Source organism: Hylobates moloch, unplaced genomic scaffold (genome assembly GCF_009828535.3).
Source record: "Hylobates moloch isolate HMO894 unplaced genomic scaffold, HMol_V3 SCAFFOLD_11, whole genome shotgun sequence".
In the NCBI taxonomy this organism is placed as follows: domain Eukaryota; kingdom Metazoa; phylum Chordata; class Mammalia; order Primates; family Hylobatidae; genus Hylobates; species Hylobates moloch.
This window is the reverse complement of record NW_026652286.1, coordinates 16,562,241-16,579,770: the sequence shown is the minus strand read 5'-3', so window position 1 is coordinate 16,579,770 and position 17,530 is coordinate 16,562,241. Positions and strand designations below refer to the sequence as shown.

Genomic DNA, 17,530 nt, shown 5'->3' with positions numbered 1-17,530 from the left:
AATTAGCCATGAAAAAAATATTTATCCAACCAGAATTCAAAGTAACTTTCAAATACAGAAAATCACTTCTAACTCAATTAACATTATACGTACACTAAATAAAATACATGTACTACTTTTTCCATTTTTATAGACTTGCAGGATGGTTTTTAGAATATCCATATTTTTGATATTTTCTCAAATATATGATACAGTTTAAATCAAACAGTAAACTTGTCTAATTTTAATATTCAAAGTGATAATGACAAACCAAATATTAAAATTATGGGATTCTGGCAACAAAAATTTAATTAAAAATTCATATTTTTATGCTATATATTATATAAGAAAAAGTGTTTTAATGCCTAATACATATGTCTTTAAATGTTATTTAACAAGTAAGGAGCCACTAAATTTTGTCCCAGGAAATGAAAATGCACTTGAGTGAAAACAAATTACATAATTCTTAAACTTCATCAATCTAAATGGTAACTGGACCAACAATTAATTTTTTTTTAAGCCCAGAAAAGGCATACCAAAGAAAATAACTTTTTGGAAAGAGATATTTTAAAATTCCATTGTAAGGTACAGCAGAGCTCACCATTTCGAAGTGTGTAAAGTAGATGGCTGCCTATGGGGTAGGATTTTAGGAGTGAGCCCAAAGACTCTAACCTCAAAATATCTCTCCCACCAACTTGCCAATACTTGAAATTTCAGTTAGAGATTCACTCCTTTGTCACAATTAAAATGCCACAGCTGCATGAGGGGAAATTATATTCAGCCTCATTGGTTATTGATCCTCTAAGGCTGTGATTTTCAATCTCAGCTTCCTGGTACCCCTCAGAGGCCTAGGGTATGGCTGGGATTAGGGGGTTGGGCGACAGTGGTTTCACATGGGGAATCAGATCTGATGAGTGACTATGTGGAAGCAGCCACTATCCTGGCTTCAAACGGAGTAGATCCTACTTTTATCTATTTTACATAGTAGATTCCAAGAAAGAATTTTGATTTCAGAAAAAAAAAAATTCTGAACTACTATCTTAGCTCAAAACAAAGTATGGCATGTCTCTTTCCTAAGAGCAAGTTTTGAACAAAGGGTGGTATTAAGAGCCTGGGTTATCTGCCAGCCCTAATGGAGGGCTGGAGCAGAGGAAGGGCCAAAGGAGACTCCTATAAAATGGCCCTCATCAGCTTCACAGTGACCTTGGGAGTGGGCCCACATTCCTTCCTTGTAAGTATCTAAACTCACTTTCCATTGTTTTCTTATAATATTTTTTAAATACTCTTACCCCATTTTTCTGTGACTATTGACAACATTTCCAAAATAAGACATATGTTTCTGCAAAAAAAAATCAATTTGTATCCAATTGCAATTCTAAGTTCAATATATGAAAACGTTCAAAACTTTCCAGAAGACAGTGGCAAAGGAAGTTTGCTTGTGTGTCATGTCCTAAGCCAAGTAATTTCAATAAGCCCTTTATAAATGAGAATATCTCAAGAAGAATTGTAACAAGGATTTCACTTTGTCTAAATTAACTTAATCCCTAAAATTATATTTAATTGGGATTAAAATATCAGGCATGTGGGTCCTGTCAGTAGCTGAGTATGATGTATTTTGTAAAAAGAGCTTGGTAAATAAAGGTTTTTGGAGTTTCCTGGCACCAATATATTTATTTTTATAGAAAGTCAGTGTTTTTTTTTTTTATGAGAAAAACATAGTCACGTGCCCCTCAAATTTTATTTTACTGGGAGAAATGAACATTGTAGGATTAAATATAAACTAAATCATCAAACTTTCCCCAAATTATCAGCCTTATAGATCATATTCTTACCCTTGGAAAGAGTGTATGTTTTTACTGCCATTCAGTTTCATTTCTTTATATCAAACATGCCTGTAAACATAATTTTCCCCTAAAGTGAATAAGTATCCTGAGAAACTAAAAGCTGTACAAAAGCTTACTATCTATAATAAAACACTTACATGTTAAGAAGTAATCCATTTTTTCATCATAAAACACAATCAAAACTAAGTAGAATCTTAAATAGGTGTAAATTCATCACCCCATCTTCAATTACGAGAAAATCTGCATTCATTTATGTTCAAATGAAGAATTTATGCTCGATAACGTTCATGGTGAGTCAGACTAACATAGATGTCAGTGGGTAATCCAGGGGACGGGAACATATGTAGGAAAGGAATCTCAGCAACTTGAGCATATCAAACACTCTGTGAAAAAGCTAATTGAGAGGTAAAAACAAATTAACTGCTATGGAGAAGGACAATCTCCCTGAGAGAGAGTGTGTGCCTGCAACAGTAAGGTTCAGTGGTTGCATTTAGTCCGAATAACTGCTGGGACAGTAATACAGCTCTGGCCTGTGGACTTTTCCCGCTGACTGCCCACCTGGCAATTCTCTGGGCACCTTCTAGGATGTCAGGCCTGCGCAGAGAAAGCCTGTCTCATTACAACAGGCACTGCATGGGAGCTAATGCCCAGACCAATTGCCCTTCCCTGATTTTGATACAGACGCAGTTTTTCTCTTCAGCAGATCTTGAAAAGGAAGATTGTATCTTCCTACAGAGATTTACACCTGACTGCATATGCCTGTCAGAAAATAAGCTAGGATGAATATACTGGCATTTTCCCCACAAAATCCACAAGGAGGAGGAGGAGGGGGGCAATAAGGACAGGAGGAAGAAAAGGTTGTGGCAAGATGGAAAAGAGCCCTGCAAAGAAGAGTCGGGAGATTTCAGCACCTGCCGCTAATTAGCTATCACATGAGATGTGTAAAGGCTTCCGAGGATCTCAGTTTCTTTGCCTTTAAAAGGGATAGTCCAATATTTGCCTACTATCGTAAGACCTACATATGAAAATTGATCATCTTCATTACATTTTGCCCAACCTTTAGTGAATGTTCTCGAAATCACAATCACCTTGAATATTCCAATTTTGCTACTCTCACCACAATTCCTTTTCAAATGAACGCAAAGTTGGCGTGTTTTACTACTAGTACCTAGGCCATATCCTAAATTTGTTTTCCATTGTTTACCCAAATAACTTAGGTGACATAACAGAGCATCCTAGGGGTTATAAATACATGTTTAGGAAAAGTAGTTAAATAAGAAAGATAAGGATCAAGGAATGTACAATGCAAATAACATAATATGCACATAGAACAGTGAAAACACCAACCAAACAAAAATCTTGTCACACTTTCATGTGCAACTGACCTCAGTTATCATTTAATTGTTCCATAGATTCCTAAATATTAAAATAAGCTTTCTATTAGTACAAATGAATGGAAACTTTAAACTTTTTTAAAAATGACCAAAATAGAAGGCAAATCTCAACTTATTTCATGGTGCTTTTGTGCCATTCGAAGAATAAATTTAAGTATTCAATGCATAGGAAAGTCACGTTTTCTGTTACCAACCAAATTAGCCCATTTTCAAAATATAAAGAGGCCTGGGAACTTAAAATAATGGAATTGTAGTAAAAAGGTAATAAGATGAACAGATTGGTTTTGCTAATCTGTTCATAGTGTTGTCATATTGTTTCCAATTGTATGAAAATAATCCTGGCTTGGCTGGGCACAGTGGCTCATGCCTGTAATCCTAGCACTTTGGGAGGCCGAGGCGGGCGGATCACGAGGTCAGGAGATGGAGACCACGGTGAAACCCCGTCTCTACTAAAAATACAAAAAATTAGCCGGGCCAGGTGGCGGGCGCCTGTAGTCCCAGCTACGCGGGAGGCTGAGGCAGGAGAATGGCGTGAACCCTGGGGGGCGGAGCCTGCAGTGAGCAGAGATCGCGCCACTGCACTCCAGCCTGGGCGACAGCGAGACTCCGTTTCAAAAAAAAAAAAAGAAAAGAAAAGAAAAGAAAATAATCGTGGCCTCGGGCCAAAAAGGTGTTCTATGCTTCTCTGCATCTTCCCACAGTTCCTAGCACAATGTCTTCTGGACAAGGGTATTTGATAATATGTGGATTTACTGGACTATTCATTTAAAATCTTCCTCCTTTCTGTCATTGGCAGAATAAAAATTGTTAGATGCATAAAATCTGGATGATGAACTAGATGCTGGATGAAGACATCCTTTAAAAAAGAAATCTCTGAATTATCCCTTTAACAAAGCTTAAATTTACTTACAATAGAACACTATAACTAAACAATATAAAAATAGAAAGCCTAAAAATATCTCCAAATCAGAGTGCTATGAACCTTGTTATTATCCAGGTTACTAAATTCCACCATATTTCTCTTGCTCATGGTCAGAGTGGATTTAAGTGAAGTTAATGAAGATTAGAGACATTCTAGGTCCTAAGAGTTCTGGAAGTTGTCATAAAATACTTCTGTGTACGTATTTCTGATGAGCTGCCTAAAAAAGACCCAGAAGAAAGAGCCTGAACTGCCAACACTTCTTGATTTGTTGCGATTTACTTTCTCGTTCTAAATAAATATTCACTTTCAGACCTAATTTCAAAGAGAGCTCCCCACCCAAAGCTGGCTCCCAAACTTGACAAGCTCTAGGTCCCACAGAAACTGGATCTGCCTCTACTGGCAGCAAATAGAAAAACTGACCAATTGTGTGTGAAATGCACTAATTCCAGTGAAAGGATGTGCCTGTACTCATCTTCCTCTCATTCCCCCATGCTTTCTCCCACCTACTCAGACATCACACATTCTCCTTGCTCATCAATTCTCTGTCACAATCAGCCACCTTCCTACTAGCTTTTCCACTCATCATCCCCCTATAGATTTGCTAATACCCCTTCCTATCAATCCTTTCTTTCCTGCCCTCCCAGGGAAATGCTAACATTGCTGACATTTCCATGGGGATGAAGAGGAGGAGGAGTTGCATGGAAAGAACAAGACTAGGAAGGCAGAAGTCACTGAGCCATGGCTCTAGCAGATGTTCTCAAAGAGACTAGGGGTAGTGGCAGTGACAGGGAATAAGGGGTAAGAGAAAGTTTAGAATAGTAAGAAATTGCTCCAAAACGCTTGTTGCCTGAAGGGCTTTGTAGATGATGGTGCACATTGAGTGTAACCACTGATGGTAAAAACAGTAAGAAATTTTCAACCTACAAGGTGCTACGATTTGATGGCAGGAGAATGTACTGGAGTACAAATACAAATAAATTGTGGTTGTGACTATATAGAATATACGAGTGCACATGAAAATGACATGAAAGGTGACAATGATCATTAGGAACAATGCAATTACAGGTGATAAAACTCTTTCCTAAAATTCCTCAAATGGTGTTATGTTTCAATTTTTTTTAAAACAAGGAACTTTCCTATGGCAGAAATGAGCATCCACACAGAGGCTGCTCCCAGTTTTTTATCTTGTACGCCCATTAAACTTGTCACTGTATTATGTCACATGATTGCAAAAATGGGAGTGAGGCAATATGGAACACAGAAACAGTGTCCTTTTAAGAGGTGATTTTCTAATGTTAAGACCGAACCAAAAGCTGCTATTGTTCACTGATCAATGCAAGATGTGATAAGGATGAAAAGCTCAGTGAAGAGGTTAAGAACACCATATATAATATGAAAAAGCAGCCCAGAGGATTTTGAATTGCACCTTGCCTCCAGCCCCTGGTTGAGACCACTGCTCTAGAAGATGATGTTGGCTACAATACATTATTTTGATTCTTGAAGTTGAGCTGCGAGCTTACATATATATGTAACAGAGTGATGAAAATCATGAAATGAAGATTAGAAAGATAATCATCCCCATTTATTTTTTGTCAAATACTTTCCAAGATTAAAATGAACAGAAAACAGGAAAAATGCTTTACTAGGGCTATGTAAGTTATAGTAAGTTCAGTTATAAATGGAAAATATATTTGTTTATTGATAAGTCATTTAACACTCTATGATAGTACATGCCACAAGGTGGGATAAAGTTGTTCATAATCAGAAAAGATGTGGCCCTTGCCCACAGTGAGTCAGAGGTAACTGAGTTAGAGATGGTGTCCAAAGGAAGGTAGGCCATTCCATATGCACCCATGGGAATTTAGAGGGTTAGCTAGGTAACTGATATGAGTTGATTCTGGAATTAATGCAAGATGGTACACTGCAGCCTTTGCTCCATGTGTCTTCAGTTGGAATTAGCAAGTTCTCCCCACCTGAGAGGATATACAGAATTCCCACCACCACCATCACGAATTCTAAGATATTTGTCACTCTCACAATTTTGGTATAAATGATTTTACTGCTAGTCTTTCCTATTTTACTGATATAAAAGTATAGAGAAAAGTTTTAGCTACTTAGCAACTGGAATGAGAATTTCTTTGTGGGGTGCTATTGGTTGTGCTTAAAAAGCTGCTTTGGTAATCTTGCTATGATCGTCAGTCCTGCCTATACAATAAAATCATTTGGGAGCTTTTGAAAAAATGCTGATGCTTGCACCACACCTGAAGATGTGCTGGTAAATGTTTAGCAACCTGCTTAAGGAAGGGGGTGATTATTATAAATTCTGCTGATACGAGGATGACATAACATATAATTTGCAGATAATAATAAAATATCTAATACTTTTTATTGTAAATTCTACATAGCCAACTCATTCTCAAGAGTGGTTTCACTGATTTTTGCCAAGTCTTATATCCACATCCATCCTATGGTTGCAACTGAGAAATGAGTGTTGTTCTGACCCGAATGTTGATTAATATTTTCATCCATGTTGATAAGACAAAAATGAAACAAGACATATGTAGGACTGCTCTTGTTAATCAATGACATGGGCAAGTTCTTTGCTGAATCAGATAATGGTTTCCATATACTGGAAGAATATTTCAATTTTTGTGCTATTCACAATGCAACACACAGAAATTTTGCACTTTTGAATTTAATCTGCATTGTGAATATTTTCTGTCACATACTTAAATCTAGACCACAGATCAACAAACTTTTCTTTAAAGGGCCCAATAGTAAATACTTTAGGCTTTTCAAGTCATATGTTCTCCACTCCGCCTGGTAATATAAAAGCAGCCATAGACAATACACAAACATATAGGTGTCGCTATATTCCAGTAAAACTGTATTTACAAAAAAAACAGGCAGATTTGGCCCATAGTATGTGGTATTTCAACTCCCTAGTCTAGACAATCAATAAAACATGAAATCAAGCCCTCATTTATAGTATTTGCCAATTTCTATTTTATAAATACTCTGACCACAACCAATTTTCAGATACAACAAGCCATCACTGAAAATAAACTTTAGGAAGAAACGCACGGTAGCACACACTATTATATAGTGTTTACACTAAACAAACACAATAGGTCTAAATAACTTCAAGAGAATAGGTAATACTAAAATGTAATTTAAAAATTAGGAAGTGAAGTGTATGACCTATTTCATTGTAAATTTATATGATTTTTAAATAATGACTATATAAAACAACTGGCTTACAAAATTCCTGAAAACTTAATCAGTGCCTGCAAACTGGTAAAAGTTAGTCTTAGCACAGGAAACCAATTAAGTCAAAATATCTGTGGATGGGAACATTGGTATCTTAAAAAAAACAAACAAACAAACAAAAAACCTCCAGAAGATTCTAACATGCAGCCGTGCTAAGCCTGAGAATGGGGCTGATATCCAGGTTTCTTGAGATGTGGAAGAGGAGCTTATTTTCTGAGAGAAGCTAGATGTTGCAAGGGAGAAACCTGAGAAGAGAGGAAGCAGAAGCAAATGGAGCTGAGTACGTCATAGGTGAAAAAAATCATAAAAAGAGAATGCCTGGGATGTGGGAGAAAGAATTCTGGAGAAAAGACCAGGGTGACCAACCATCTTGGTTTGCTGGATGCAGGCTTTTTAGTGCTAAAATAAGGAAAGTCCTGGGAAACGACTAGAAAAATATTTTTTTAATTTTAATTAATTAAAATTAAAATTTAAGTAGCCATATGTGACTAGTGGCTACTTTACTAGACAGCATAGTGAATCTAAACAAACACAACAACATGGCTTCTTTGCATATGTAAATTTCCTCTTTTGTTTGCTGGTATGGAAAGTATTTTAAAGCACATTAAAAGGGAGTGAATAAAAGTGGTGAGTGAAGGCACCCTTGTCTTGTACCAGTTTTCAAGGCGAATGCTTCCAGCTTTTGCCCATTGAGTATGATACTGGCTGTGGGTTTGTCATAAATGGCTCTTATTATTATGAGGTACATTCCTTCAATACCCAGTTTATTGAGAGTTTTTAACATAAAGGGATGTTGAATTTTATCGAAGGCATTTTCTGCGTCTCTTGAGATAATCACATGGTTTTTGTCTTTAGTTCTGTTTATATGGTGAATTATGTTTATTGATTTGTGTATGTTGAACCAGCCATACTCCCCAAAGCAATTTATAGATTCAATTCTATTCCCATTAAATTACCATTGACATTCTTCGCAGAATTAGAAAAAACTATTTTAAAATTCATATGGAACCAAAAAAGAGCTTGTACACTCAGGACAATCTAAAAAGAAGAAAGCTGGAGGCATCATGCTACCCGACTTCAAACTATACTACAAGGCTACAGTAACCAAAACAGCATGGTACTGGTACAAGAACAGACATGTAGACCAATGGAACAGAATACGGAACTCAGAAATAAGGCCACACACCTACAACTATCTGATCTTTGACAAACTTGACAAAAACAAGCAATGGGGAAAAGATTCCCTATTCAATAAATGGTGCTGCAAGAACCGGCTAAGCATAGGAGGAAATTGAAACTGGATCCCTTCCTTACACCTTATACAAAAAACTCAGATGGATTAAATACTTAACTATAAAACCCAAAACTATAAAAACCTTAGAAGAAAATCTAGGCAATACCAAGCAGGATACAGGCATGGGCAAAGATTTTATGATGAAATCACCAAAAGCAATCACAACAAAAGCAAAAATTGACAGATGGGATCTAATTAAACTAAAGAGCTTCTGCACAGCAAAAGAAACTATCATCAGCACAAACAGACAACCTACAGAATAGGAGAAAATTTTTGCAATCTATCCATCTGACAAAGGTCTAATATCCACAATTTACATGGAACTTAAGCAAATTTGCAAGAAAAAACAACCCCAATAAAAACTGGGCAAAGGATATGAACAGACAATTCTTTAAAAAAAGACGTACATGTGGCCAATAAACATATGAAAAAAAGCTTAACATCACTGATCGTTAGAGAAATGCAAATCAAAACCACAATGAGATGCCATCTCATGCCCATCAGAATGGTGATTATTAAAAAGTCAAGAAAAAATAGATGCTGGCAAGGTTGCAAAGAAATAGGAACACTTTTACACTGTTAGTGGGAATGTAAATTAGTTCAACCATTGTGGAAGACAGTGTGGTGATTCCTCAAAGATTTAGAACTGGAAATACCATTTGATCTAGCATCTCGTTACTGGGTATATACCTAAAGGAATATAAATCATTCTCTTATAAAGATACATGCATGTGTATGTTCATTGCAACACTATTTACAATAGCAAAGACATGGAATCAACCCAAATGTGCACCAATGATAGACTGGATAAGGAAAACGTGGTACCTACACACCATGGAATACTATGCAGCCATGAAAAGGAATGAGATCATGTCTTTTGCAGGCATATGGATGAAGCTGGAAGCCATTATCCTCAGCAAACTAACTGCAGAACAGAAAACCAAACACTGTATATTCTCACTTATAAGTCAGAGCCGAATAATGAGAACACATGGACAGAGGGAGGGGATCAATACACACTGGGGCCCATCGGGGCAGTTGGGTGGGGGGTAGAGCATTAGGGAAAAGAGCTAATGCATGTTGGACTTAATACCTAAGTGATGGGTTGATAAGTGCGGGAAATCACTATGGCACACGTTTACCTATGTAACAAACCTGCACATCCTGCATATGTGCCCTAGAACTTAAAAAAAAATTAAAAATAAAAATAAAATGCAAAAAAGGGAGTATATATGAGAGAGACAATTCTGATCCTGAAGTTAAGTATTTGCTACCCAGCCCTTGTGCTAATATGTATAAGTGATAGAAATTCTTCAGAAATAAGCAGTGAACTTGAGGGGAAAAAAAAAAAAACACTATTTTTCCCCAAGTCACACTGTAGTTCATATGAATAGCTACTGATACAAATGAGTAGGATGAATGCCATTAAAGCAACTACACTTCCCCTCCCTTTTTATTTTTTTCTTAGCAGCTGCATCCTTCTAGAAAACAACCACTCTCCCTCACCTAGTTTCTCTCTTAATCAATAGCAAGTACTTTGCAAAATTGCAGAATGGATTTGTAATCAAGTCAAAAACCTGGAAAAGAACAATGCTACTGCACTATAGAAACCCTTGACCTTGATGTCTTGAACATCACTTCCTAAACCCTTAGCTGACTAGCAGACTATGAGAAATAAATTATCATGTTTAACATGAAATTACATTCCCCAAAAAGTATATTTTTACATTGTAATGTTCTCACTCAAAATACACACAGGAATGTCATTAAAAGAAATGTTACAGGTCGAAAATATAATGTTTCTAATGTTACTTGTGGAATAAAACAATATTAAGAAAGAGGAATTGCAGAGATGAAGGTTGATCAAAATATAATTTACTTCAAATGTTATCACATACCCATAAAAATAATCAAAAGGAAATGACAAGTTGTACTAACCATGATTTCTCAAATGGAAATAGGCCATACTTTGAGTAATTCAAATTTTACTAACTACAATCTCTTGAAATGCAGGATATGAAATTATAGGACAATATTAACTTGACAAACTTAACATGGAATGTCTGCTATGAAAATCAAAAGTATTTAAATTCCCTAAGCTTTCAGTACCAAAACCACTTTGGCCAAGTATGAGTTGTTCTTTATCTCTCTCAAAGATGCAATAGCAAAGTAGTGGAGGATATTTAGCGATCTTGTCCTGACAAACAACCAATTCACCTTTTTTCCCAGTATATTCTTAAGTATTGATTTTACCAAGTGAACTCAGACATGTGTCACACTTATCCAATACAGATCCTTTTCCTTGGAAATGTAGTTTGAACATCAATCAGTCACCTGGCCTTTCACCTTCAATTTCTATTGCCACTGTCTGTCAACTATTAAAGCTTGCCCATTTCTCCAAATGTTATTTTTAGAAACTGAAATATACCAGGATCATTGTGAAAAATTTGTTTCTTGGAAAAGTGTGCAAATGTTCACATGATTAAATTCCTTCATTACAATTACTTTTCTGAATTGAATACTAGTTAAAGCTTATAAATACACATTTCAAAGATCTCTAGGTATTTTCTTTTAAAATCTATTTCCTGAATAATAATAATATTATCACTTGTAATATTACCAGTTTGAGGAAGACAACATTAAAAGAAATTCAAGCTAAGTGCCATTGTTATAAGTGTCTTCAAATGGAGCAGAATGCTTCCGCTCTGGCTGAATCCAGTGAGAGGCACAGAATGACACCCACCTTGAGCTGCAGACCTCCTGGGACAAGCGTGTTTGCTGGAAGGCTTTTAATGTGTTGGTAGACATAAGAGGAGAATTGCTCCTGCTCAGCCTGTAATTGGGGGCCAAGTTTACAGAGATGACCTCTGTTGCTTTTGATAGCTGTCTGCAATTCATCAATCAGCCTGCTCACCTGAAGGGGTTAAATTACAAGAGTTGTTAGCGAGAAGTAATTGTTGATGTCACACCTATTAGATTTTTGAGTACCTAGCTTGATGGGGGAAAAATGACTTCAATACAAGAATTTGAGTACAGATCTATCCTCAAGTAAAAACAGTGAAAGAGATATACATTCCTACATCTACTTTTATTTATGAAAAAATGTCTAACATTTTCACTTCAGTAATATGGGATAGGTAGCCCTTTACAATTGTTGAATGAAAAATATCTCTGGATATGAAAAGAAACATATACATTTGACAAGTTTGCAAAGGACTTTTAAACTGTTTAACAAAATAAAACCCTCCTAGGACTTTTAAATAATCCAATATATGTAACCTACCACCAAATGTTTCATTTCACTACATGTATCTTCCTTTTTAGAGTATTTTATTTTATTACATGTAACATTTAAATTTTCTATATATATATTAAATTCAATATCATTTTGTTGACCTTTAAAATTAACCTATTATCTTCCTCCCAAATATTCCAATACTTTTTCCCACATTTCATAGATACAATTTTCTAAAATGTATATAACTTCAAAGACAATGCTCTGTTCTGGAAAATATTTTAATTATATATTAATGTCAAAATAAAACATATAGTTTTTCCAGAAACACCAAAGGCTATGGATTCTGTAACTTTGATTTTTAAATTTCTAGACTTCTACTTGGTATATTTTAGACAGACATATGAGCCTTACATGTGAATTATTAAGTGGCCAATGTACTGGTATATTTTTATAGTGTTTCATTTTTAAAATCTAGGTGTTTTCTACATAACAAGTTTTAATTTTTTATTTCTTGGTCTACCTTTTCTATCTCTATCGCTATTTCACATGAGGAAGTCAGAAATTCCAAACTATTTGCTGTATAGATCCTACAGCTCATTTCAATGTTCACAGATAAAATGGAAAATCCTTCTCCAAGAGTCTTCCCTGTACTTACATCTCATCCACTTTTCTGTCAGCTAAAAATATGGTATTTGCCCCAGCCTGTATTCTAATTCTGATGTTAAATCCATTATTTCTATCCCTTCTACAGAGCATTCAGAGAAGTTAGTGACAGCCAGTGTGCACTATTACTCATATGACTTAAATACGTATTATCTACTCTACCTATTTAGTTCAAGTTTATATGTATATGTATACATATAAATTTCAATTACATTTGACTTTTACCAAGACCTTTACAAGCATTACGTGCATAGAAACAAGTTAACTTAAAATGATTCCTATTTTGCTTTCGTTTCCCATATCTCTCTTATTTGTCCCTATGTAATAAATTGTCTACTCCTTTTAAATAATCCTTTCTTCTAAATAAAGTGTTGGCAAACTTGTTTTAAAAAGGGTCACACAGTAAATATTTTTGGCTTTGTAGGCCATAAGGTATCTGTCAAAATTATCTAACCCTACAGTTGTATTTGGAAAGCAGACACAGACAATATGTAAATGAATGGGCATGGCTGCGTTGAAATAAAACTTTATTTACAAAAAAAAATAAGCTGCAGGCTAGATTTCTCCCCAGGGCTATATTTTGCAGATCCCTCTTCTAAATATGTATATGTTATATCCATTCTTTCATTTCTTATAAGTAATAGCCCTCAATCCCCTCATCCCCCTCCCCAGTTTGGATTAACAAAATACCTACTAAGCGGTCTCCCTGTTCCCATCTCTTCCCCTCCATGCCATTAGGCTACCTCCACCAAATTCATCCACCTTGAAAAGTAGATTAAACCACCTAGCTGCTCCCTCAGATTCTTGAGCTTGGTATTCAAGATTCTAAGACCTTTTATAATCTGATCCCCACCTGGCTTTATGGCTCATATTCCCATCAGACCCCTCTCCTCTAACCAAATGTCTCTTCTCACTGTCCCCTTGCACACACATACACACATCCCTTCCATTTCTAAAGTATCATAAGTTAGACAATGTTTAACCCAACACTCTGATCTCACAAATGAGGAATTCCATCCCAGAAAAGTTAATTTGCTGAGGATACTCAGATAATTAATACTGGCACTGAAATTAAAGTGTATGTCCCTTGATGCCTAGGCCATAGTTTTATGACTCATTCCTCTCTTATATCCAAGTCCACTCATCAGAAACTCCACTTCTTCTAGCAGACCTTCCAGCACTTAGTGCCTGGATATCACCATCTGGCACTTAATCAAAGTCAACTGTCTTATTGCTCATTCTTTACTAATAATTCTATTAGTATTATATGTGACATATATGTGACATCAGAATTCCTATGTGATTTGCTTTGGCCAATGAAATATGAACAGAAGTAATATATGCCACTTCTTAGCAGAAGCTTTAAGAACCATTGTGCAGTTCTGCCATTGCTCTCTTCCGCCTGCCCACCCCACCCCATGAAAACAGTAATGTCCCAATAGAAACTGCTCCTTCAAGCCGTATCCCAGACTGAGAAAGACATACTGGTGAGAGCCACAAACAACCTGTAGCCAACATGTAAAGTGACCAAAAAATGAATACTTGTTTTAAGTCACTCAGCTATTGGGCTGCTTGACTTATACAGCACAATCTACCAAAAGCTGATAAACACATTGCATTCTACTAAATCCCTACAATCCTATATAACTTATATAGTAGGTTACTAAGAGTCAGCCCTTAACTGTAAATTCAAATGAGAGTCTATAGAAATTTCTATTATCTATTCATAAGGAAGCCCCTCATGCCAGTGAAATTTGGACAAAACTTTGGATATCATGGGAATGGAAGGCAGAGACAATACAGGCAGGTCAGGAGGAATCCTAAGGGAAACAGAAAAAGAAAATGAGATAAAGAAAACAAAATTAGTGAAAAGAAAAAGAAAAGAAAAGGAGAGAAGAAATTAAAACGAGAAGGTGATTGGGGGAAATGAGAAGGGAAGAAAGAGAAAGAAGATGTGAAAAAGAAAAGAATGGTGTTTATAGGCTATAAAATCCAGTGACAGGTTTCTCTCGTTATCTTTCTTTTCTTACTTTTTGGAATTAATTTCCATGCTTTCCATAGTACTGTTAATTCTACAAGAAAGTTGTAACATTTAAAATATGGAAATGATAAATGATCCAGAATTAGTCTATCCTTTCAGCCTCATCTTCACCACCAGATCATACTACCCTCCAGCAGTATTATCTTTAAAAAACGACGGATAATAGTGTATAATATCCTTGAAGCTAAAGACCAATACGGGACAGGTGGCTTGCATTTATGGTTATCTGATGAAATTAAAGTCCAAGAACCAAAGGCCCTAAATAGAAGGACTCCATTTCCGAAAAATACTGGTCCTCTCTGAACCTATCTCCAGCATCATGTGATTTAGGAAGATACAATGTTATGCAGTCTTTAAAGTCTACTAAGTATCATGCATTGTATTTCACTAGTCAATTATAATGTTCTCTATAATTTCATGTACTGCACCTTGTGCTATAGCAAGTCACACACAAAAAAAGGGAGGAAACTCAGACTTTGATTTGAGGGCATTTTTATACATGACTGGTTTTACTGTCACAATCCATAGCCTTTCACTGATAGGGGATTTCATGTGACATCAAAAATCAACCAACCATACAATTGATGATGTCATTTGCTCTCTAAAGGGCTATTGGCTAAAGTCTTAAAAGTTTCATCTGGCGTAGATTTTTGGTTGCTTCAGAAATCTTCTCTACTATTTTTATTGGCTCCAGGATAATCTGTTAACATACGTGAAAAAAATTACACCAATTATCACCTGATTTAAAAAAAATAACTTAAAACTCTCAAGGTATCTAGCAAAGATTAACGTATCTTAAACACAGGATAAAATATATCAAGAATCCTGTCACTGACATTTTGATAATGTTTCCATTCAGTTTTACTCAAACTTTATGTTACTTTACATATTCATAAGGTCTTTTATCCCCAAAGTGTTATGTTTTGTTCTCAGTTATTATGATAACATGTCATCCTAAAAGACAACTCTACACATGAAATAACTCATATACTAAAATCAGATAGGTAATATAATACTCCTGAATTATTTTACATAATATCATTTTTTTCCCAATTTACAGATATTGCTAAAAGGGGGAAAATGTTCTTTAAAATTCTTCATCATGAATCTTTTTTTTTTTTTCAAATCCTTTTTTTTTTTCCTCTACAAAGGCAATGTGAATAGGGGTAAAAGAAGACAAAACTTGACCTTTTGTGATCCCAGCATTAATGGGTCTGTTCATAATTCAATCTATGTGTGTGTGGGGGCATCCATGTGGAAACATAGAGGCCTGAGAGACATAAAGCCTTTCCCTTTAAACATTATCTGACCCTATCAGTCCCATTCACAAAAGAAGGCTTACGTATGCATATGTTGAAAAAATGCACCATCTCATTGTGCAGCAGAAAGCCTACACATTCTACTCTTCATTCTCCGTGGAAATGCAGCACGGAAGTGACACTTGTACAGAATTTGGGAGAGTGACAAATAAGCAGAAGGTAGCAAAAAAATATTGAATATTCTGGTGAGAAAACAAACCCAAACTTCTGAAAGAATACAAATGTGCACATGTCTATAAACATACAGACTGGTTTTTGCATAACATGTAGGGCAGTTTGATCATGTTTGTATGGTGTATGCATGCAACCTTTGAATTCAGTTAAATTCTCAAGATGATTTATAGTCAGAGCAAAGTGTTATCCTATTTATAATCAGCCTTCAAAAGCAGACATGTTGAAGCTATACATTTCTGAGCCATACATTGTGAATACTGTACATTGGCTATTATTAATGACTCTTTGAGGAGCTCCTGGTTTTTCTAGTGATGATTTCAGCTGTCAGCCTGAATTCTGTGTGGGCTTGAATCCACCCATGTTATTAAGGAGAACTCCAGAGCACTTTGCACAGAACTGTCACTTGAAATCAGCACAAACGGTGGCAGCCTCTATACTAGGAACGTCATCTAGGCATGTAACACACAGAATGGTCTCAAAGCCAGGTCAGCACTTCAATTTAAGATCAGGAAACTTTCTAATTAACAGCATATTTAAGATGAACCAAAAAGGAGGCAGGGAAACAAAATTAGTATTTTAAACTGCCTAAAATCTCTTCTTGGTTTCAGGGCCAATAATACAATGTTTTAAGGGGTAAGAAGGAAACAGAACCCTAATTTGTTGAATGAAGATTGGAAAAAACATGGGAGCCTCAGAGCAAAGTGAACTATCTCTTGATTTGGAAGTTGAGCTGGGTGTAACTCACCAGGAAATCTGAAGTGTGTAGCACCTCTTATTGCCAGCACTTCAAATACTACCAAATTTTTGTGGGTTTTTGTTTTTCTTTTTGTTTTTGTTTTTTGACCCAGAGTCTCACTCTGTCGCCCAGGCTGGAGTGCAGTGGCACGAACTCGGCTCACTGCAACCTCCGCCTCCCGGGTTCAAGCAATTCTCCTGCCTCAGCCTCCTGAGTAGCTGGGATTACAGGCATGCACCACCATGCCCAGCTAATTTTTGTTTTTTAGTAAAGAGGGGTTTTGCTATATTGGCCAGGCTGGTATCGAACCCCTGGTCTCAAGTGATCTGCCCGCCTCAGCCTCCCAAAGTGCTGAGACTACAGACATGAGCCACCATGGCTGGCCCAAATACTACCAAATTTTTAATAGCTTCCTAGAACCCTTCTGAGATGGGAAACATTTTGGAGGGAGATGTAACCTATTTTCAGCCAGAGGTCCCTTATGTGCTGCTTTTAGGCCTATTCAACAATCTAACATCCCCATCCACTCATGGCAGAAGGAACAATTGAAAACAGACAACTTCAATGTCTTCATAACTCTTCTGGCAATGGGGTTATGTTGATAGCAACAAGGATGATGTCAACTATACCTATGGGGACAGCTATGACACTATGTC

General features: G+C 36.2%; 1 protein-coding gene across 1 annotated transcript in view; it reads right to left on the bottom strand.

Annotated features, from left to right (window-relative positions):
• DCDC1 (doublecortin domain containing 1) overlaps positions 1–17,530 on the bottom strand; it is a 486,974-nt gene that overhangs the window by 242,111 nt on the left and 227,333 nt on the right. The window contains 1 exon segment of the mRNA XM_058424526.1: positions 11,447–11,617. Coding sequence (XP_058280509.1) covers positions 11,447–11,617 — 171 coding nt within the window.